General features: G+C 28.7%; 1 protein-coding gene across 1 annotated transcript in view; it reads left to right on the forward strand.

The window, feature by feature from the left end:
- Nucleotides 1-24,193, forward strand: part of mbo (Nuclear pore complex protein Nup88) — a 128,353-nt gene that overhangs the window by 19,856 nt on the left and 84,304 nt on the right. The window contains exon 2 of the mRNA XM_067282205.1: nucleotides 22,130-22,299. Coding sequence (XP_067138306.1) covers nucleotides 22,130-22,299 — 170 coding nt within the window. The remainder of the gene's footprint in view (nucleotides 1-22,129; nucleotides 22,300-24,193) is intronic.

Raw genomic sequence — 24,193 nt, forward strand, 5'->3', positions numbered from 1 at the left:
AACCAACCTGGAATACGAATTCGATTTGCAGAAAACAAAAAAAAATCACAGATAATAGCATGATGGAGCATGCACACAATCCGGGACTTCCCCTCTCCCCGCCATTTATTATGCAAAATGTCGCTCGTTAAGCAGGTCATTTAAAAAAAAAAATTGTTTTGCTCATTATATGAATCACTTGTTATGTGAGGTGCTCATAGCGAAGTTCCACTGTACTAGAATTTTTTAGGAAGTTTTTGAAGTTTTTGTATTTTGAAAAAGTAATTCTTATCTTGAATATAATTCTATGTATAAAATAATATATATTAGTTAATTATAATGTTTAATTAATTATTATTCTGAACATTGTGCAATTTGTAAACGTAACTACTTTATAACATAGTGATGTGAAACAAAAAGTTAAATTTTATGAATATATTGCTGTGAAACAAGCATATGATATAAGAGAGAGCATTACAATGAAGGATGTCATAACTTCCATAATATTTAGAATTAATTAGGTAATCTGTTAATTGTTATCTAAGAATGATATTTGTTGATTTACTTTATTACTATTACTAGCAAAATTTTAAAGTTGAAATTAATTTAATTTTTATAAGTATGCTAGATTAGCTTTATTTTAAGTTAAGAAATATTTTCTCCTTTTTACTACACACAAAAATGTTACTCTTCCTGATAACTTTTACAGTACAATAAAATAAAAGTTAATAGTGAAAAAAAACTTTATTATTACATAGAAAGTCTGCTGAAATTCATGGCATGTATCTAGTTATTCATATAAACTTTTCAAATATAAAAATAATATTTTACTTATCATATATGATAAGATAATGACATTAAATTTGACAAGTAATTTGTCATATTTGTTGTAATACAGGTCTTCATACCATCTGTTGTTAATTTATATCTACAGAATTCTATGAAAGCAATAAAATTTTTTGTTTTTAAAACTTGTTATAAAACATTCAGTTTTATAAACAGAAAACAATTATTTAAAACACTTAAAATTATGGTAAAATTCTTCTCAATAGAAATTTTGAATTTTATAATTAAGCAACTTACAATAATTTATAATTACTGTATTTAAATTTTAGAAAATGATTAAAGTATATTATCTTATAAACTGCATGTTACTGTATTTTAATTAATGATCAGTCTTGTGAATGAATGAGGGCAAATTGTTATGGCAAATGACATTGCTTCATTCATTCAGCAGCAGTTGGGTAAGATACCAAAAGTTACACCATACATATAGTAAATTTATGGATTTTTTGTATCTTATTCAACATTTTCATTGGTTTTTCACTTAATGTAAACAGTTATAATGTAGATTTTTTTCTATATTTTACATTATTATTTAATTAAAAACTTTCATATTTATAATTAAATATGCATTGAATGATAATATTTACATATCAGTAACTTTAGAAATATTATAATTTTTAAAAATTCAGTTATTAAAAATTCAATAAAAAAGAAGCATTTAAATTTTAATGTTATAATATTAAGAGATTTTGTTATTTTTGTAATTATTTTATATTTATAGATAATTATAATGTATTTTAATATGATTATTTAGCAAAAAACAATAATTGAAGTTTCGTAATTTGTAGTAGATATAATGCTTTGGGAAAATTATTTTTTTCATATTGTTTTCTCTCAGACAAATAATGAATTTAATGAATTATTAAAAACTACAGTAGAGCATCGATTATCTGACTTAATTGGGGACTAGTATTGGTCAGATAACTGAAAAGTCGGATAACCGAAAAGTATGAAAAAATACATTATTAGTAGTGTATTAGGCCTAGTTTAAATACTAGCCTCTCTTCCATGGTCGAGCCAGTGCTGCCAGCTAAAACATGCAAAAATTTAACAAAAATAATATTAAAGTAGCCAAGACATAACTAAATATTGTAGTGCCACATCACTAGCTGACATTTGAATTTGCTGACTAGAACGCAGTAGGTTAACCGATAAGTCAGTTAATCGGGGGTCAGATAATCGATGCTCTGCTGTAGTTACATTTAGACTTGAAATAATGTTTTTGTGAATAATGATATTTTATACTTATGACAATTTCTTTATTTACAATGAAATAAATAACGCACGTAAAATATTTTGTATTAAATGAAGGTATAATTTATTTTCTATCTGAAAAATATATTATTTCTGCAAAATGTTTACATTTGAAACAATATTTTTTTAAATTATTTATTGTAATAACTTAGATAAGCTGAAATGTAGAATTTTTAAGACAGTAGGAGTTTTGAAAACAATAATTTATGATTGATTTAAAACAGAACTTTTTCATCTTAAAAGTGTTTTAAAACATTTATTTACAAGAATGATTCAAAAACAGAATCATTCTTTTAATCATGAGCTAGATTAAAGAGGTTGATTTTTCTAATTTGAGTTTACATCAGGTAAATAAGCAAGTAATTTATTTGCATCATAATACAAATTTCCTTTATATTAATACACTGTTGTTCCTCTAAATAATAATGAATTTAGAATGAAATCACAGAAACATAAAATGTATACATTTATGTGTTTTAAAACAGATATTCAAAAACCTTTAAAGTGCTGGAACTTAAATTAATTATGTTAACATTTTTAATGTGTCTCAGCAATGATGGAGCTTAAAGGATTTTAAGTTTTCTTTGTTTAGTGTTTTCTCTAGTTTAAGGTCTTTACATTAAATATGTAATATGTTGTTCATATTTTGCATTAACTTATCGCCAAGGAAAAAAGATTAGGTTAATTATATTGTGGTAAAATAGCTCTAATACTTTTATTCAATTGTTATGAAGTATTATTATTTTACAAAATAAACTAATTTATGATTTAGATGATAGAACTTTTTAAACTGCAAAGAAACCAATGCAAATAAACTAAACAGGAAATAAAATTACTAGATATACCACCACGAAATTCCAGCAAAATTTAAATTAATAGAACTAATTTTTCAACTATACTCTAATGATTATCATTAGGTGCCACTTTAGAAGAAATAAATAAACCAACATAATTAAAAGAATAGACATTTAGAATGTGAGATTGTTTTTTGAACAGAACAAGTGCCAGAATTTTACTGAACATGATCATAAATGGAATAAATACAAATTTAAACGTCATTTTATACATGCACACAAATATAAACATATCATTCATGATGATGATCAACTCCATGTTATAAAGTAAATTGTTCAGAAAAATATTTAATTCTGAAATAAAAAAGTGATCTGATGGACTCCTTAAAAATTTGTTTTAATATTAATGATCTTTACTCTACAAATATATTATTTAAATAATACTAGGACATTATGCAACTTCTTCGTATCACAATAGAATTGAGACAGAGCCAATAATTCACCATAAAAGGAGACTTCCAGTTACCTTGTTAATGGTACAGTGGAACCTCATACTTCAAATGTTTCAGAGTTTGAATACTAAATTCAACAAAAATTTGCATTGGAGTTTGAAGTTCAAACTGCACAGTGGAAAAATGCACTTGAGGCATAAATCTAATCTGGTGTTTGCTCAAGTCATCTCTCAATCTTGGTCTCATGTTACATTCATATGTTTTTTACGCTTTATTTTTGATGTTTGTGGTTATATATATTGTATTGTGTGTTGTTTATCAATTTTTAATAATTTCTTTCTGAGTATGTATCGACACATGCCAACCTTTATAATGCAGCCTTTTAATTCAAATTTCAAAAATTTTCGGTCTTTTTGAAAGGCCTTCATCAGGAATAAAAATTGAAATGATTCTTGCTTTAAACAGACAGTTTTTTCTGGAATGTTATAAATTTTTAAATTTTCTTAACTGTGCAGGCTTGTATATAAATACATACAATCGGTGATGGTACTTGTACCAATATACACAACAAATATAAATAAATATAATATATGAATAAATAATTAGCTGCTCGTTCCTTAATTACTATTCAAAATTTGGCTCACTCTCCATACGGCTGATATTTTACTGGACTCTCTAAAATTTATTGTTAGTCCTTCTTGGTATGTCTTATATATCTGCCATGCTTCTGCATATTTCAACTGCCTCTTGTCCTGGATCTTTTGTATTATTTTAGCCCTTTGCCAATCCACAGTGACTTCTGTTGGATCTGCAATAGCATACATTGCTAGTGCCGTGACCAGTTGCTCATTTCGCATGTTTCTTTTATGCTCTTTCAGTCTTTTTTTTAACGATCTCCCTATGGCTCCAATGTAGTATAGCTCTTTGTCTCCTTTCATCTTGTACTGGAATTCTATATACTCCTGGAATCAAGCTCTGGTCTAATTCTTCCTTGTCAGTGTAAAGCATTTGGTAACTTTTAAAAATTATTTTCTTGTTTATTTTCTTTCTGAAATTTTTCTTTATCAGCAGCTTTTGGGCACTCTATATATTTTATACCCTTTAGTTCAAGATTTCCCGAACAGAACTTTTTAAACCACATTTGACACATTCAAAGTTTAGCATATTTCTCATACACATTACAATTTTTTTTACTGTTTGTACGACATTGTATCCTTTCTGAAACTCATAAAGCATGATATGCCTGATATGCTTTATAGCTGAAGACATTTCAATTCTATTTTATTCAAACAAAATGTGAAGTGAAAAATTTAAAGTTTATAAACAAAGAAAGCAATTTCACATTAGTAGTAGCAGGTTAAATTTCACAACTGTTATAATTAAATCACATCTGTGTCAAGTAACTACAGCTGTCAAAAATATGCAAAACTTTCTGTTCCACTCAATGTAACCTTATTATCCATGGCATCTAGGAAGTATATGGTAGCAATGAAGCCTAAGAGGAAGATTGTATATTGATGATTAAGATGAAAAAGGAACTTAACATAAAGCATGAAAGCAGTACATGTATAGTGGATGTGGCAGCCATGTTTAAGATGCCAAAGTTGATGGTTAATGCAATTCTCATTTTCAAACCAGTTAATGCACTTCTCATTTTATTTACTGTACTTATGTTTTAATTTATTTTTAGGGCATTTAATTGTGTTATTTTTACATAAAATCAAATGTATTTTCTGTTCTAAGTTTATTGAAATGGATATTGTTTAGGGTCTTGGGAATGGATTAATTCACTTTTCATTATTTCTGATTGGAAAAATTGATTCGGACTTTGAATAATTTGGGGTTTCAACTGCCTCCTGGAATGAATTAAATTCAAAGTACGAAGCATACTGTGTTTACAATAGAACCAGTTTTCCATGTTAACTTACGAGAAGCTTGCTTAATACAACCATTGTATAGATATTGAAAATAACGATCATACAACATTTTAAATCAGTAAATAAATACATTTTAATGCAATCAAACTAATGTCTTCAGCTGTTTTAAACAGCCATCCTTAAGCTAACATACATTTCTAATTGACGAAAAAGAACATATTGCATATTGCAATAAAAGCACCAACTAACATCTGTAATCCAGTTAAAATTAACAAATTATTATAAGAACAAACATTTTTAACTGTCTTCAACAGCCATCTTCAGTTTATGGAATGTTACTTGGAATGAAAATCAAAAAACAAAATTTAAATAAAATAGAACTTGTTAAATACATGCTGATAATTACATTCAGAAAAGAATGTTGAAGAAAAATTTAAAATAAAATAAAATTCAAAACAATATAATGAGTTGTATTTTTGTCCTTATATTACTATAATTGAATATATAAGCACTAATTTTTGACTCTATAGAGAACTTATTACATACTATTGACACAGCCAGAGAAATCACAGAGAAATTAAGACTTAGTCTTAGCTCAAAACTTATGGAAACAAGACTATTTGTTAACATTGAGAATGGCTCATGAAAGATGAAAGGGAGAAGAAAACATAAAATTGAAACAGAATGTGTTACAAGCTTTCTGTTTATAATCTGCTAAGAGTAAGAGTAATTACATAATCTATTTTGAACTTTATATTATTTAAACATTAATTCCACAGTTTAAAATACTAATTTGTAAAATTTTAAAATATAAATAAATTACATCTGTCATATGAACCAATATTTATTTTACAATAATAATAAAATTACAGTAGAATCTCGTTTTAACAGATTGCAGAACAACTGATTTTTTCCTAACTCCATCTCCAGTAAACATCATATTTTTTCAACCTTTAATTAATAATTGGATGTATCTGGATATTGAATTCAAAAATACATTGCACACTGTGCAAACTGAGCACATAATCATCACAGTTCTCACTGTTAGTGTTGTAGCCAAGTGTTAATGCTCACCTGTGGCACATTGATTAGTGGAGGGAAACTACTTCCAGCTTAACTTGCATGTGTGTGTCACAAAGATGCATTACAGCGTTTTTGCAGATGCTTCTTTGGAAATATTACTGTATAATCCGGCGGATAAGACAACTCCTGACTTTTACAGTTAAAATATAGAGTTTGGGATATACTTGCTGTATAAGACTACCCCTCTTCCAACACACACCAAATAAAAGTAAGAAAAAATCATATTTGATTTCAATATGGTAATTTAATTTAAATCTTTATGACATGCAGGTACTTAGCAGTTAAACTGTCACTTATAAACATAAGGTTGTTTGTCATCAAACAACCTTATGTTTATAAGTGGATATTGTACATGTAAACATAAAACAGTGAAAGTGGATTAAACTTTTCTTAATTCACTCTAAAGCTGAAAGGAAGGATAAGACAATAAACCCAAAAAAGTCAGAAAAGTGCCGGCATCGCACAGACTCCACATGACCTTTTGGGTAGGAAAAATTTGGTGGAAAAACACACTCGCGATAATCGATATCGGCAATCATGAGCATCTTTTTTGTTATCAATTCTTTTCTCCCAATAATTTTTTTTTTATTTCAAGAAAAAGATAAATTCTAGCCCTGATTTTGAAGCGAGATGACACAACATACCGGCCTGCCCTTGTATCTTATTACCTTACCTCCTTCTCTGCCTCTCAGATCTCGCATGTGCGCCTGCGCCACTTCACTGCAGTCCTCAGGAGCGAGATCGTAGAGGCAGAGAAAGAGGTATGGTAATAGGATACAAGGGCGGGCCAGGCGAGTGAAAGATGTGTTTTTCTGGACACAAGGGTCACTCTATCTCTATCCATACTCCGGGCATCCCAGCCGACTGCAGCACCCGCCCTATAAGACAACACCCAACGTATAAGACAACCTCCAACTTTTGAGAAGATTTTCCTCGGTTAAAAAGTTGTCTTATACACCGGAATATACGGTACATCTTGAAATCGTGCTTGCATAACAGTAACATTTCGTACTGACGATGCTACCAAAAGCAGCCCAAAAATGTCATATCATCAAAAAACCAAGATGGATGATTTTTTTAACATATCATGATGTGCTAATGATCATACATACTTTGTTGCTTTTTTGCTTACATTGTATACAGTTTCTGTAAGCTTTGTTACAGTATAATGTATGATCTTTTAATATATGTGTTTATATAAAATAAAGGATAGAAATCTCAAGAGACTGAATAATTTTGAGTAGAGGTGTTTTTTTTTTTTTTTTGTAGAGAGTTTAAAAAATGAAAATTTTTTCAAATAGTGGATATTTTCCTGGGAGTGTGAGAAACCCATTGTTCGCAATATAACAGATTTCAGGAACAATGGATGATTTTCAGTGCCTCGAGTTATCCGTTAAAACGAGATTTACTGTATACAAAAATGTCATTGAACACAGTAACAGTAGCTAACATTGATTTTGTAATCTAGTTGAAGTGGCCTAGAAAATGCCAAAATTTATTCTGATAGCATTAAGTGTTAATTAAAAAATGGAAAAGTGTGTGATTTGACTAAAAATTCTAACAGCAATGCAAATATGTTTGTATAGTTACATTTTATTTGTAGGAGACCTTGAATTAGTAGATGAAAAACATCGCATTACCTTTGGAAGGTCTGCTGTTGAACAAGCAGTACAGGATTGTGGTGGAGAGGTGAGGTAATGTGTGCTTAAGTTGTCAGGACATAACATTATAAGGAGATCTGTGCAGCTCATTTATTCTATGGAAAATTAACAGATGAAGTGTTTGCAGGAGGAATGTAATGAAAGTTTATAAAACAATAAATGAATAACAGTCATTACTCCTGTTTCCTAAGTAAGGAATCATCATAAAATTATTCTTGGGAGGATGAATAGCATTCTCCATATTAGGATTATGCTTCATGTTGTAATTTGAAATTTTAATACAGTAGGTTTGTTAAAAAATGAAAATAAAAAACAGGTAGAAAATACAGGAAGAGCAAAGTTTAAAAAGTATGAGATGATGACAGATAACAAGGAGAGGAGAAAACGAGTGTGGGAAAAGAAGGATGATGCAGGGGGTATGAGAAAACAGAGGGAAGAATTTTGGGCAATTGAGAACTAGACTTGGAAAAGAAAGAATATACTAAATATTGTATAATTTGTGGATCGAGTGGTGTAAATGAAAATTGTGAATTGTGAATGGCTATTGAGTTAATCAGTAACAAAATAAAGACCTGTTTATTTGTTTAAACTGAGTTTTGTGAAATATTTACTATTTCTTATATTAAGTTTTAAATTTAACATTAAGTTTTACCACAATTTTGTGCTTAAAAACTCATGGTAAAAATGGCTCCATAGATCAACTGTTTCTGAAATAAATGACATTTTCATATGTGGTTTCTCAATGTCAGTGCAAACTCTTATAAACAAAAATCATGAAACTGCTAAACATATTATTCAAATATTGTATTATTTTAATTTTAACCATTTTCCAAGAATTAAAGGAAATTTTGCATCTGTTTTATTACAGATGTTAGAAATGTTTTCTATACATTTGAATAAATTTTTGCACATCAATTTGATATCCAAGGATCACAAGTTAAAATATAATTTATCTTGGTAATGATTGCTTTTCAGACCTATTTGTATTAGGAAGTTTTAAACATCCTGTTTAGGAATTTATAAATTCAAAGTAAAAACTAAATACTGGTAATTTTTCTTAGGTTTTTAGTTATAATTTAATTAATTTAGCCTAAAAGTATATGATGTTACCATCTTGTATTTATTTTAATAATTAAAATTAATGCAATCAATTAATCATTGAGAAACTTCTAGAAGAAAAGTTAAGCCCAGAATATCTGAAATTCAAAATCCCCATAAAATACAAATTAAAAGTTTAAATCTTGCTAATTAAAATCTAACTAAAAAACCTGGTAGTACTTAGTTTCTAATTTGATTGTAAGATTTATAAATTTATACATACAGTGGGTGATCCGGTAATGAACAATTTCGTGAAAGATTTTTATGTTTGGACAATGAACACCTCAGAGAACAAACACAAGAAGAAACGACATAAAATAATGAATACTGATTGGTCTTCCCTTGTCTTCAGGCAACAATTCAGAACTTTTTGGAGCATGGGTGACATCAACAATTAATCCACTATATACTGATCGGATATTATTCCTCCGAACTTTGAAACTCTCCTTTGCAATTCCAGCTTTTTATTTTTCTGACAGAAACAATTGTTTTATAGTATTCGCAAGACTGTCAGGCAGGCACTCGTTAAGTTTTGCGTCAGTTATTTTTGAAAGGTGAGAGTATAATAGCAAAGGTAGAGAGTAGGCAGAAGATGTTTGATATTCCTGGGCAGTATGACTTGAACAGGTCTACAGTAGGCTGCAGTTCAATCTTATCTAAGAAAGATCAAGAAGACACAAGCAGCTTAAGGAGTAACAAAAATCACATCTGAGAAATAAAGAACATTGAAGAGCTCATAATGGAACTTGAAACTCATCTGAAGACAGAAAAATGCCAAAAACTCTTGAATGAAGAACACCAAAAAACTCAGCAAGATATGTTTTCTTCTGAAAAAGGGGATTAATACTGATATCTGCTATTAAAGATGTTTTGAAGAAGTGGGAGGATGTCAGAACAACGGTCTTAGAATGGCATCCAAACCAGGTTGAAGTTAATAGGCTTGGGGATCTCTACAATTACAATGCTATTAATTACTTCTGAAAACTCCTTAAGAAGAGAGAAAAGCAATTGACATTGAACAGATTCTTTAACCCCCACAAATGGAAAAAACATGACTAATAAAAATGCATGACTGTATATATGTATTTTTATTATTACATATAAATAAACATAGTCGGAAAGTATATATTTTTTATTTTTTGAGATCTCCAGAACGAATTAATCAAATTTTCATAAAAACCTATGGTAAATCGATAATCGATTAACGAACAATTCAGATAGCGAACAAAGTCTTGGAACGAATTATGTTCGTTAACTGATCACCCACTATATATGACATTGTGGCTGAATGCCATATTGTATGCTTTTGTTCTTACAATTTTTTGTTCTTTGTTTTTTCCAACTTCTAAAAGTTAGGTACAGTACTTATGGGTTAAGAGGATGCCAGTCGGAAATTGCGATCAAAATCACATTTTTGAATGAAATTATCTAAATAGTAATAGACCAGTAAATTTAACTCTAAAAAGAAGAAAAATTACTGTTGAAGTTGTAAAAATGAAAAAACAGCAAGTTACCTATGGTGCCAAAATGGCACCACTTCGGTTAGGTTCGTTTCGTTTCCATTAGATTAACTATATTTTTAATAGATGTTTCGTTTATTTTATTTATTTTTTTTTTTTTTACTTTGTTTAAGAACTACTGTCTATCAATAACTAGTGATGTTAAACACATGGCAGCCTGCCAGCGGCTCCCCTCTGAGTGGTCAGTCGGGAACACGAACAGTCGGAAGAGCGGCCATTTTGTCACCATAGATAACATTAACCAAATTTAGTTATATTGTTATAAATCGTGGAGTGTGGCTATTTTTATTATTTTATTGCGTGTATAATTGCGATTTAAAACAATTGTTTTAAATTTGAAAAATAAAAACTTGCATTATTTGGAAAAATCGCAATTTCCAACTGGCGTTCTCTTAACTCATAAGTACCAAACTTTCTAATCTTAATTTTTTCTTTGAAATGAGGACCACTTCTCAAAATTTACCGACATATTGTATGCAAGGTTACCTGAAGGTATACGAAGCAAAGGAAGGTCACTTTTGGTGTGGTGCCCAAGGAGAGAAGACCGCAAAAAAGAGAAAGATGTTACAGTGTCTAGTGTCCAAGAGAGAAGTGAGGCTAAAACTTTGGACGGAAACTTCAAAATTTCCAGGCCAAAGTTAGTGTGTTAGAGTTGGAGTTTCAGCTTGAGTTCGAACTTGCAACCCGCTATTGGAATCAAATATACAAAAGCCTTCAAGAACTGAGGAAAGGGAAGACAGAAATGAAAATTTTGTGTTTAAGAAGGCTCCACGTGACTCTTCATGGTAACTGAACGATGTTTGCACTAATATAAACACCAACCAATCTGATGCATAGCAAATAGACACCCACAACTGTTGTAAATAATCAGATTATAATTTGGAAATATTAATTAAGAATTACAAATGAATTTGACACTAGAGGGAGGTGTTAGGTGCCATCTCGTATTAAAATTAATAATTATAATATTTAATTAAATAATTTAGATTAAACTGGAAGAAAAGAATCGGCTTAAAGAGGAAGTCAGACCAGAGGTCTGAGTAGCATAACTAGCAACGTATCCACACGCTAAGTGGAAATTACAGGTTTGAGTCCCGCTTTGGGCTGATTTTTTTCCCCCAGTTTAATCTAAATTATTTAATTAAATATTATAATTAATAATTATAATATGAGATGGCACCTAATGCCTCCCTCTAGTGTCAAATTCATTTGTAATTCTTAATTAATATTTCCAACTTATACTCCAATCATTTACAGCAGTTGTGGGTGTTTATTTGATGTTTGCACTACCTGGGTATTCTTTCCTATCCTATCTGCCATATTTGCTACCTCTCATCGCCTACGTTCTATTTCCTTTCTAGATATAAATTAGTATTAAGGAGAAATTTTTATTAATATTATTTTTGGTTCCTTTTTATAAGAATTGCAATAATTTTTGTAATTGTTCTGCCAACAACTGGATTTGGATGACAGTTAATCAATACACACTTCTAGAATTGGAATCCCTTTGTATCTGTACGTTTTTATCATACGGAATAAGTTCATTTTTCCATTTTCTACTTCGCGTGTTTTTTTTTTAAGGTTTTTCCCTCATTGGTCATCAAAACTCTTTCATAATTATCACAACATATATATTATGCAAAGTTATAATGCTGTGTGGAATATGGCAAAGAATGCCTAGATAGCAATTGAATAGCATGAATAGCAAGGTCCACAATAGCAAAAATAAATACTGTTATGTAGTGTTTCTACATAGTGACCATAAAGTCTGGAAACAGTGCATTAACACTGTTTCTATCAATCCAGACTATGTTATCATAATTATGATTTTGCATAGCATTGAACATATCATGTATTGTTAAATGTTATGCCAAAATGTTGAATATGCAATAGATCCTACTTATCATAATCCCAAATATTAACATTATCAAACTATCAGTTACAGTTATTATCATCTTCAGATAAGTATGTTTAAGCTTAAGCTTTCTTTTCATATTATCAAGCTTGACATGTGGATAATAATGATCAGTTGTTATCAGTTTTAACTAGTGCTTTGTTTTAATCATTATTTGTTTTCTGTGCAATAGTTTAAATTGCTGTTGTTTTTTTTCAAACACTAACTGTTGTTAAAGTTGGTATTATAAAAAATAGCATGAAAACAATACTGGAGGAATTACTATTAATTAAAAATAATAATTATAATTAATAAATCTTCAAGTTAATTATTTTTAATTGTTTAATATGTCTTTTTAATGACAAAGCCAATAAAGCCATAACTTCTACTAATTATAGTCTTATTTACTTATCTGCTTAATGTTTTGAGTTTGTTATTGTTATCATCATCAATATAGATGACTTTCAAAAACAAATAGATTCCATTGTTTTATGAACTGCAATCCGTATTTATTGTATAAGAAAGGAGGTACATTGTACAGACATTGTGCAACAGAGGACATTTATAAACTATAAATTAAAAAAACATTAAATGGACAATAAATGGGGTTTTAAATCCAATGTTAGAATTATTACCAACTGTCGTACATTGCCACCCTAATTAATCCTCTAAATTTTATTAGCTTGTTTGACTTATTAATAATAGTTTCTTTCTCTTTCCATTACTATAGTGCAGAGATGGCAAACTTTTGGCATATCAAGAGAAATTGTCTGGCATGTAACTTATCATAAGATTTTGCTATATCACTTGTCTTTTTCAATTATCCTTTTGATTTATCACCTGATCAGCCTTTTTTCAATCAGCTTCTTAACATTTATTCCAATAAAAGTGTATTAGTTTAATTTTTTTTAAACAGTATTATTTGAAGTCTAAAGCTTTTGCATGCGTAAACATTTTTAAAGATAAGTATGTTTATTATATGCATGCAGACTGAAAAAGGTTCACCATCCCTGCTCTAGTGAGTGATAAATAGAAAACTATTATTTTAGAATAAGAAAATAAATTACTGGAACGTTGTCTGTTGGTAATATTTTAGAAATAAAGAAGAATTAAACAAAAGCAAATAATTAAAATTGTAATACTTAAAAGGAGGATAGTAGTAATAAAAGGATGGGAGGACAATATATTTTAATGGATGATAGGCAACCCTATTGTTTCCAGACTTTATATATTGTTGTCTGTTATATATATTGTTATACTGACCACAAAAATATAGGCTATATCTAGAGATCGACTTAGAATCTGGACTTTAACTGTTAATGTACTAGCTTAGTTTTTAGGAATATGAATTCAAATCCAATTTCAAACTGGTAACTTTTTATAACTCTCATAAAGGAATCATTATTGGTTTGAATAAGTATGTTTAACATAATTTTATAATAGCCTAGCAAAACAGTTTTGCTGTCATAAAGAGAGTTTATTCACGCTACTTTACTCTTCATACAGCTGATCATTGCAGACTTGGATTATGTTGATCATATATGAATAAGTCCTGTTAGTATCCAGAGATCAGAATTAATAATTTTTTTATTAATTGCCTCCATGTGCTTAATATTTATTATCGGTTCTTTTATATTTTTAATAAATAATTTTATTTAAATTTATAAATTTCAAGTTACAACATGAGAAATTTAAATAACTTCAAAAAAACTTTGAATTGTTCCATTTTAGAGTCTTTTAACCTGAAGAAGGCCTTTAAATCAAGCCAAAAATGTTTGTTAGAATCATAAAGAAGTGCTGAAAATGTATGAAAAGATGTGTGATTTTATATATAATGTATAAAAATTTCAGCTTATGGTAGAAAATTTAATTCAACATAAACCCAAGTTATCTGCTTACCCAAATGAAATGAATGAATTAGCCACATTAGTTTGCTATCAGTCATTTTTTACATTCAATGAAAAGTCTTATAAACGAAAGAAAGGAGTTTCAATGGGAAGTCCTATGTCAGGACTTTTATGTGAACTAGTACTCTGTAAGCTGAAGAAAGCCATCCTCAAATACCCTTCACAGGAGACATTTTATTATAAAAAGATATATGAATGATGTATTTATAATTTGGAGAAATAACCAGAGGATTCAGAATTTTTTGAGTGTGGTCAACAATAGAAATCAATAGACTTAAAGAAATTACAACATCTTTGGGATATAAAAAAATCCACTGTAAAAGAGCTCATCAGGAGTTTTGAAGAAAACAAAGATAAATCTCTAAGAAACTTCAATAGAATCAATAAATTTATATACAACAAACATTTGGGAGGCATTATAAAGTCGTTTTTTCTTTTGTAATTGTTTTTATTTCATAATTTATTATTGTGTTCCTGCACATGCAAAGTTTGTACACAACAGGGGTTATTTAAATTCAGTTTTTGTTTTATTTGTGCTCTACCAGTAGAACCTGAAGATGACCTTTGTAAAGGTTGAAAACCTTTGTTGTTCAATAAAAGTCTTTGTTTTTCTCACTGGATTTTAGGTTTGGAATTGTTGTTATATTATATATATCTATATCCAGTTCCGGATAGGGTTTATGCATTATAAATGAGCTCGTAACTTACAAACTCAAAGATAGTGTACAAAATAGTGCCTAATATTTACAACTTATTGAGGAATGATAAAGACAAACTAAAGAAAGAACAATCTGGAGTATACAAAATACTCTATGAAAATCAATAGTCAGGAGTCAAAAAATATTACATTGGGGTTACACAGAGGAATGTCATGGTGCAACTCAAGCAACACAAATGTGGAAAAAGGCTATAGTAATACAATTTTAGCAGCAATGTCATAAGTGGAAGGCTCAGTTATAAAGTGGGCTGAACCAAACATTCTCCAACCATCACTATGAATATGGAGAAAATAGAGATATACAAGAGCAAGATCAGTGAACAGTGCCTAAACAGTAGGGATGATTTGTATCCCTCTGACATATTTCTAAGCCAAAGGTTTGGAAATATGTCATAGAAAAGAGATTAGGACATAAAACCCCGAGTTATATGTTTTCTATAATCATATTTGGCTTTACTTTTATGTTATACTTTCTTGATTTTTTTTATTTTTCCTAATTTTATTTGTATTTGTATTTTGTTAACCTTATATTTTTCATAATTTATGTTTTCAATTTGTGTAACTTCAAATGTTAAAAATTTAAATGGAATGTTCTATTTGTGGAACATTTTCTTAAATATGATGATGGTCTATGGTAGTAGGTTGAAAATGTTTGTTAATAAACAATTCTCTCAGCAAATGCTCAGGTGTGTAGTAAGATTGTGAAGTAGTGATAAAAATTTTAAAAACAAATTCATTTAAAATTTATTTAGATATTGAATTTTGGAATCAAAATAGGTTTAAAAACTGTGGAGTTTTTATATTTTACATAATTTATAATGTAAATTCCAGCATTTTGATAAATGAGGTTGCTGATAATTTTTAGACCCAGTCAGCAATTATAACAGTTTTTCAGATTCTTCTTTCATGGTGTCAACTTTCAATTCTTTTTACATTCTGTAAGGAAAAATTATTTGAGGCATATTTCAAATACATGACAAAAAGTTTAATTACATGAAAAGGTATGAAATTTATTTGATTTTCGTAAATGAAAATAAATAGTCTGTTTAGTTAAAAAATTATATATGGTATACACTCGATCATCTGGTTTGTGCTTACACCTTGATAAAAATTTACACCAGGAATACAAATATTTAATTTTTTAATTTTAATGCTAACTCTTGCTATTTAAAATTCTATGTTAAGCATCAGAACTACTATCAGAACATCAAGGCATAAATTAAATGGCTTAACAATGGTCTAATATTACAGTGTCAGCTGAAGAGGGGCTCTCAAGTCCAAAAAGCATCTTGACTAATATATTGACCAAGGTGAAGAATTGAATAAAGAATGTTTAACAGTCTGGTGTTTTCCATTAACATTTCATTATTTTAAAAACATACACATTTCACTTATAAAATATGGTTTAATAAGCAATGATGATCACCACTCAATAAATCTCAATTCTGACCAAATACAACAGTACAGTAACAGATAAACTGGCTAGCAAACTGCTTGGGCAGAACATTTGCACTCTACTCAAGCACAATTACTTATACCCAATCATTTCGGACTTTGAAAAGGAAAGCTGAACAAACTCCAATACGGTTTTGTAGTATACCAGCTAAGTCCAATAACAGTCTGTTCACAATATATGAATTACAACAAATCAAAAATATAGCAGTTTATCTTGACCAAATTCACTATGCCATGCTCTGCAACTTATCCTCAATAACACAATTGTCACTACTTGCTATATTTAATAATATATCAACAGAACAGAGATATCCACATTCCTGGAAGAAAGTGATAATTATCCTAATCCAGAAACTAAATAAATGTGCAACAAACACACAAAGTTATTGGCCAATAGTCCTAACAAGCTGTATGAGGAAAGTGATGGAGTCAGTGGAAAATTCCATACTAAGATGGTACCTGATACAATATAATAGTATATCCTCAATAGAGGGAAGCTTTCCACACCACCAATCTACAATAGAACAGTTCCTCCTCCTTGAAACAGACATCTGGGAGGAGTTCCTTCACCACCACCATCTCCTCTGTGTTCTCCAATATTGAAAAAGCATGTAGAGAAGCTATATAAACATCACTAAGCCCAATGTATTAATAATAAAGCAAATGATTGCCGTAATTAATTAGGCTATTAAATGCTATTAATGATTAACTATTCAGTAATTTGGTACTAAAGGTAAGCATTAGGTGCTATCTCTTATTAAATTTAATAATTATAATATTTACTAATTAATTTAGAATAATCTGGAAGAAAAGAATCGATCTGGAGCAGGACTCAAACCCACAGCTCTCGCTTATTGTGCGGATGCATTACCTGTTATGCTACCAGAACCCTGAGCTATTCTTCACTTTCAGACATATTTAATTATTGATATAACCATCCACATTTACTCGCAGTGCATCTATGTAGAGAACATGATGACACAGCATATTGACAGACCTCTATGATATTGGGCTAAGAGGGAATCTACCAGTATTTATAGAAGGATTCCTGGAAAATCGGTCCTTTCACGCTGAATTGGAAGTACCTGTTTTTGTTGGACATATTCCAACAAAAATGAAGAGAGTACCACAAGGATTTATCCTCTCATTACTACTATTCATTTTACAAATTAATAAACTGTTGGAACAACAATTGACAAGTTGAAATAACATCGATCAATATATGTCAATTGTTTTTATTATTATATGTTAATGGCTTACAAATACATTACACAGCAACAAATATGAGCACAATCAAACCATGTCTACAACTGACAATAAATAAATTAGGATCTTGGGCAAAGTCAAATAATTTTACTTTCTCAACAACAAAAATAATTTATGTCCATTTCTGTAGAATCCAAGATCTACATCATGATTTGATTATCCAACTCAGAGATACACAAATAACAGTCCAAACAGAAACCAAGTTCTGAATATGATCTTTGACAATCCCTTACATTTAAATCTCATATTAATTACCAAAATATGTTGGTGTACACTTGCAATGAATTTAATGAAAATCCTATGCAATACTTTCTGGGGAACTAACCAGAAAGTCATGCAGAAAATCTAACAATCACTTATACTGGCAAAACTAAACTATGGAAGTAAAATATATAGATCTGCAAGTTCATCAAGACTACATCTGCTTGATTCTGTTCATCACACAGGAATATGCCTATGCACAGGATTATTCCAAACTTCATTAATACCAAGCCTATATGTGTGGAATCAACAAAACCACTTTTCTCTCTATAAAGACAGTGCCTTTCCTTATAATTATATTTGAAACTCCAAAACATAAGGTATCCCTCCTACACCAGCAAACAATCCTATTAATACTAGAAGTCTTTCTTCATCTGCACCCTTCATATAAGTTTCTATACATTTACATACTGATCTACCTATAAGCACTTTTCTTTCAACTATACATCCAAATAACATGACTCATACCACTTCATCAAGGCTCTATCCAGCATCAGAAATGCATTTCAATATGCACAGCTACCCAAAATTGATAGCTCCAACTTATGTATATCAGCAAAACATTTTCAGAAAATCAATCTCAATACAGCCACACAATATAAATACAGATGGCTCCAAAACAAAAACATTAGGAGCTGTGTTTGTATGCATTGATGTTACACATGCTGCAGGGTTGCTTGTAGAAATAAACAGTCTTTACTGTAGAGATGTTTTTAATCCTTATGGCTTTCCAACATGTATAAAGATATGACCACAGACAAACAATAATACATACTGACTCTCATTGCTCTACAGCCGTGGTTCTCAATCCATGGTCCGCGGAACACAGGTGCTCTGTGAAGCCACTTCAAGTGTCCCACAAAAAAACAAATATACAATTAAAAAATTGTTACAAAAGAAAAATCAATACAATGTAAAATAATTTTTGTATGGGAATGTAATTAGTGAACACCAATGTCGTCATCTACTAGACTGAATGCGCTTGATTTCAAAAAGGTCTGTCATCCCTGCTTTAAAGCTGATGTAATGTAAGTGTTCTGCGGAAAAAAATGCGAAAGTTTAGTGTTCTCCAAGTTCAAAAAGATTGAGAACCACTGCTCTACAGACAACATCTACAGGAAAACTGACCACTCAAACTCTCAACGATATATACTATCTACTCTCAAACACACAGGAAATGCTATATATCCTTCTATTGGCTGCCTGGTTTCATAGGAATCCATGGAAACAAAACTGTTGACAAAGGTTTGAAGTCAACAGTTTGCTTGTTGACTTCAAACAAGCAAACTGTAGCCAGGGAAAAATGTTCTGATCATATTATAAAGGTATGTATAGCCATATAAACAGGTAAATGTATGACAGATGGCAAGAGGAATGGGACAAAGAGCTAAATAACAAACTACACACTATGAAACCAGAAACAAAGTATACAACTACTCAACAAAAAAAATGAAAAGACTAAATCTTATTTGTTTGACTTAGGACAGGTAACATGTGACTTATACACACAGCTATCTGCTAACAAAGGATATCTAACCGGCATGCCCAAATTGTTTTACCCTGCTTACAGTCTGACGCATACAAATAATCTGCCAACAGTAAAAAAAGTTCAAGATTATCTCCAATAATAGATATGGAAAATTCTTAGATGACAACATAGGTCTATGCATATAACTAGATAACAATGAATAAAGTCAACCTATTATGGCATATCTTCAAGAAATAAACCTACATTTGGAGCTTTAAAATGGTATATGCAATACTAAGATTTATGGATTCTTAAATTAACCAAAACGATATTTAAATACCCTTATGTCTTGACCTGGTACTTTTTGATCCTACCTAGGCTTTTGGACCATATATCCCAAGTCCAACCAAACAATAATTAGATATGAAGAATTTGTCTAGAAGTAAGCAGTTAAACTGTCATCTCATGATAAATTTGAACATATGGTTTTAATTAAAAATCGTGTTGAGTTGTTGTTTATATATTATGATTCTGTAAGAAAATATTTTTTGTAAGGTATTTAAGAAGAATCAATGGAGTCAGAACTTTTCACAATCTTACGTATTGTACTTTCAAAAGAAATGCACGAAATTTTGAAATTTTTGTGTACTTTTTTTGAAAGTAAAATACGTAAGATTGAGAAAATATTTTATTATTTGTGTATTAGAAAACTGACCAATGTAAGGTTTTACCAAATATCCATATAACATATACCATAGTGTAAGCGGCATTTCTCAAACTATGGGTTGCATTAAAAGTTTAATGGTTGCAAAGTGATGCTACCTTGAGCAGAAATACTTATAATACTTGTATTACTGAAATATTCTCTAAGAACTAAAAATAATAGACACATCTGTTAGGTACTGAAAGCTTCTAACAACTTCTTTCCTTATAATTATTATTGTCATTTATTAATAAAGTTGAGATTATAGAAAGTGTGTATGTGAAATTGATTTCTCTTTTCTATTTTGAATATTCAAAATAAATATTTTATGTAAGGTTGTAGTCATAAAGCCATTTAAGTTGCAATGGTTTTGAAAATATTTCCTTGCTTATTCAAACTTTCAGGTTTATTGTCATATGTAGCAATAAATTATAAAAAATAAATATAATTGATGAATTTTGTCACAAGTGGATCAATAAATAATTGTTTATTTTTTTGTTTGTATATACAAAATGAAATTGATAAAATCTTCTCACAGTTTGAAAAGTACATTTTAAAAAAGTTGTGGAAGAAAGCAATGAACTTTAGTATAGTAAGTTGACCATCAGTGGTCAGCTCTGCCAAGTAGCTTGTTCAGAAACCGAGTTATCACACACAAACTGGAGCAAATATGGCTCAAATATCATAAACACTATAGATTGGAGTGGCTGTACATTACACACCTGATAACCCTTATGTAACTCCAATATATCGTGTATGTAGAAACAGGCTATTTTCGATCCTTCTCTTTTTTCGGATCTTCCTCGGGTCCAGTTTTTCTTGGAAATTATGAATCCAAAACGAATGTATTCACGAGTTCCAAATGCATGTTCTTTTTGTGGAATATTTAGCAAAATTTCAAATTCAAATATGACATTCAAAATTTTGTTCTTAAATGGAGGCATTCATAACATGAGATTTGACTGTACTTAAATTATACATACATGCATATGTATTATTTATGTTGAAAGTTGATCTCGTATGAATGGTAAAAGTAGTCAGTTAGTTTTAGTTTTACTTTTAATTTCATATATTCATTTCTAAAGTTTGGTAAATTCATTAAATTATCAAACAGAACAAATGTAATTTGTTTTATTTAATATGCCAAGTGATTAAACTGTTGATGAATTGACAAGTTTACAAGCATTACAAAAATTTATAAAATTGGGACTTCTTTTTATGTTTTTATCAATTTACAGAGCATATTGTTTACAAATAATGAACAATATATAAATTTGTATTAAACTCTGAAATAAAATTTGTTTTAAATACATGTTAAAACAATTTGTTTTATAGAGTAATATTGAAACTTTCTTTTAGAAGGTTTTAATTAATTAGTAAATTATAATAAACTAAATCTAAAATCATTTACATCATGTGTATTTATATGTAATAAGTATCACATTCCTTATGTCTTTTTATTTTATTAATCTTAATTTGTTGGTATTTGGATTGACAATCAGCTTTAATTAACAGTTGTCCAAGGCTAAAATAAAATAAAATTCTCTAGTTGTTATCTGAGATCATTTTATTCATGGCAATTTCCTGTATTAATATCATAAAAGGAATTTTTCATGATGTTTTTTTTAAAAAATATTTTGTTAAAAATTATCAAGATGTATTATTTACAAAATATATTATTATTTTTAACTATTAAAAATCTATATTTAAAAGAAATTTATTTAGAACAAAATTGTAATGTGTCTGTCTGGCCCTGAACGAATTGCTCTAAATTGACATTAAGTTTTTAATAATTTAGAAAATATTATAATTTAGCCATATATTCTATTTTAATTTGTTCCTATTAACAGTTTATTTCTTTGATAAGAAATGTTTTTATATTTTATTTTTCAGACATTGATGCTTACAAATCCTCCATTATTTGAAGTCAGTTATCTACTCATTAACAAAGTTGGCCATTTCTTAGTTTTATACGGACTTAGTGGAGTGATGGTGGTAGAAATTCCAAGAAAATGGGGAAAATACAGCTATTTTGAGGGTGGAAAAGAGATAATATTTTGCAGGTTAGAATTATTTTTAATAAAAGATTGAATTAAAGTTTGATGATTTTATTGTATTATTATTCATATTTTTTATGGAAAACAAATTCAATTTTTTCCTTTTTTCATTTAAAAGTAACTAGGTTTGATTTTTTAAATATAATAATTTTGATAACTTATTTGTTTTTAATGAATTCTTAATTACTAGAATAAATTATATATTCAAATTTACTGTTTGAAAGATTTGAAGTTAAGTTATATCAGTATATATTTTGATTTAATAATTCAATTTCTATTAAAATTTTAATAAAATCAATACAAAATTGAACAATGTATTCTACAATGACCATTAAAAAAATTAAATCATGTATTTCATATATTGTATATATGTATATATCCTAATCAACTATAAAATAATCAGTTTTCTATGTAGAATTTAGAAATACTTTTTTAAAAATATTTGTTTTCATTTTTGGATATACAGTAAATAAGGAAAATAAATTCTAAAAGTACAAAAAAGAACATCTTGTAATATTTTATTTCAAAATTGTTTGTATAAAACTTCTGTTGAAAATAACAATAAACTGAAAATTTTTCTTTAAAAAGAAAATACTTTATGCTTTCATTTTTTACTTTTCAACATTTATTACAAGTGTTAGATGTAGAAAATTTTGCTCTAAAAGTCTACCATCAAAACCTTTTCCAATTTTCTTTTTCAAATAAATCATCATTTAGTCTAGTAAAAATATTTAATATAAATGAATGTTTTCAATTTGTTTACAGACATTATTAGTTTAACAATAGAAAATTAAATAAATAATGCAGAATTGAATATAAATTTAAAATAAAATTTAGAATTTATATTTCGTTCTATGTTATTCATTTTTGTACTAATAATTTTTGTATAACACAGTAGTTAAATTCCTATAAATTTGCAGTGCAAAGTCATGCTATTTGGGACTAAGAATTAGTCCTTGTGATGTTTTAAAAGAAAACAACCAATCATTCCTATTATGGAAAGTAAACCTGGTCTTAACTTAACATACCACAACATAGTCTATGAGCACATTCACACTCGTGACAATGTTGTCATTGTTATATCACTTCTCCAGTTTCCATGGAGATTTAGTGTTAATGGCTTTTTTAACCACTTGTGCATGGTGTTCTGTTGTTTTTAAAAATGAGTTTTAAAAACATAGCCTCCTTACTATTTTGTGTTTATTTAAATTATTTCAACATTCTCGTAATATCTCTTTTATAAAATATTTTTCTTTTGTTAATTATCATCTGTAATATTATTCTGATATAAATTACATTTTAATAAATACCATTCTTAGTAGATCAATACTATTTCTTTGAACATCTAGGAAACTTTTCTGTCCTTACACATATAGATAACTTTGTTTTTCGAAACCAATATTTTTACCATTTTAATTTCATTTTTCTCTCATTTTCTGTGATATCAAAACTTGTGAATATATTAGCTCTTTTATATGTTTTGTCATCTTTCATTGATATTTTGAGTATATACTTAACAGCATAGTTAAATGTTTTATGTCTAAAAAGATTCTTTGAATCAAATGGATTTATGAAAGAATAAAAACCCAAAATTATTAATTTTTTTCAGTTGAAATAAATAATATACTGTATTAAAAAAATTTAACTTTGGTTTAAGTACTTCTAGCAAATGTAAGTTTTTGTTAATTTTAATAATGATTGATTAAAATGAGTTTTAAATTACATTTTATGAGCTATTTCCTGAATTGTAATTTCACTTTAATTAATTTTTTTTTTTTTTTTTTTAGTTTGAGGATAAAATCAATTTTCAGAAACATTTAAAAATAATTAAATAAATATTTTTCTGAGTTCAGCTCCAAGGTTGATTATTTTGAATGTATATATGTATAAATTTAAGACT

The sequence above is a fragment of the Centruroides vittatus genome, unplaced genomic scaffold, assembly GCF_030686945.1.
Source record: "Centruroides vittatus isolate TY-2023 unplaced genomic scaffold, ASM3068694v2 contig_943, whole genome shotgun sequence".
NCBI classification, from domain to species: Eukaryota; Metazoa; Arthropoda; class Arachnida; order Scorpiones; family Buthidae; genus Centruroides; species Centruroides vittatus.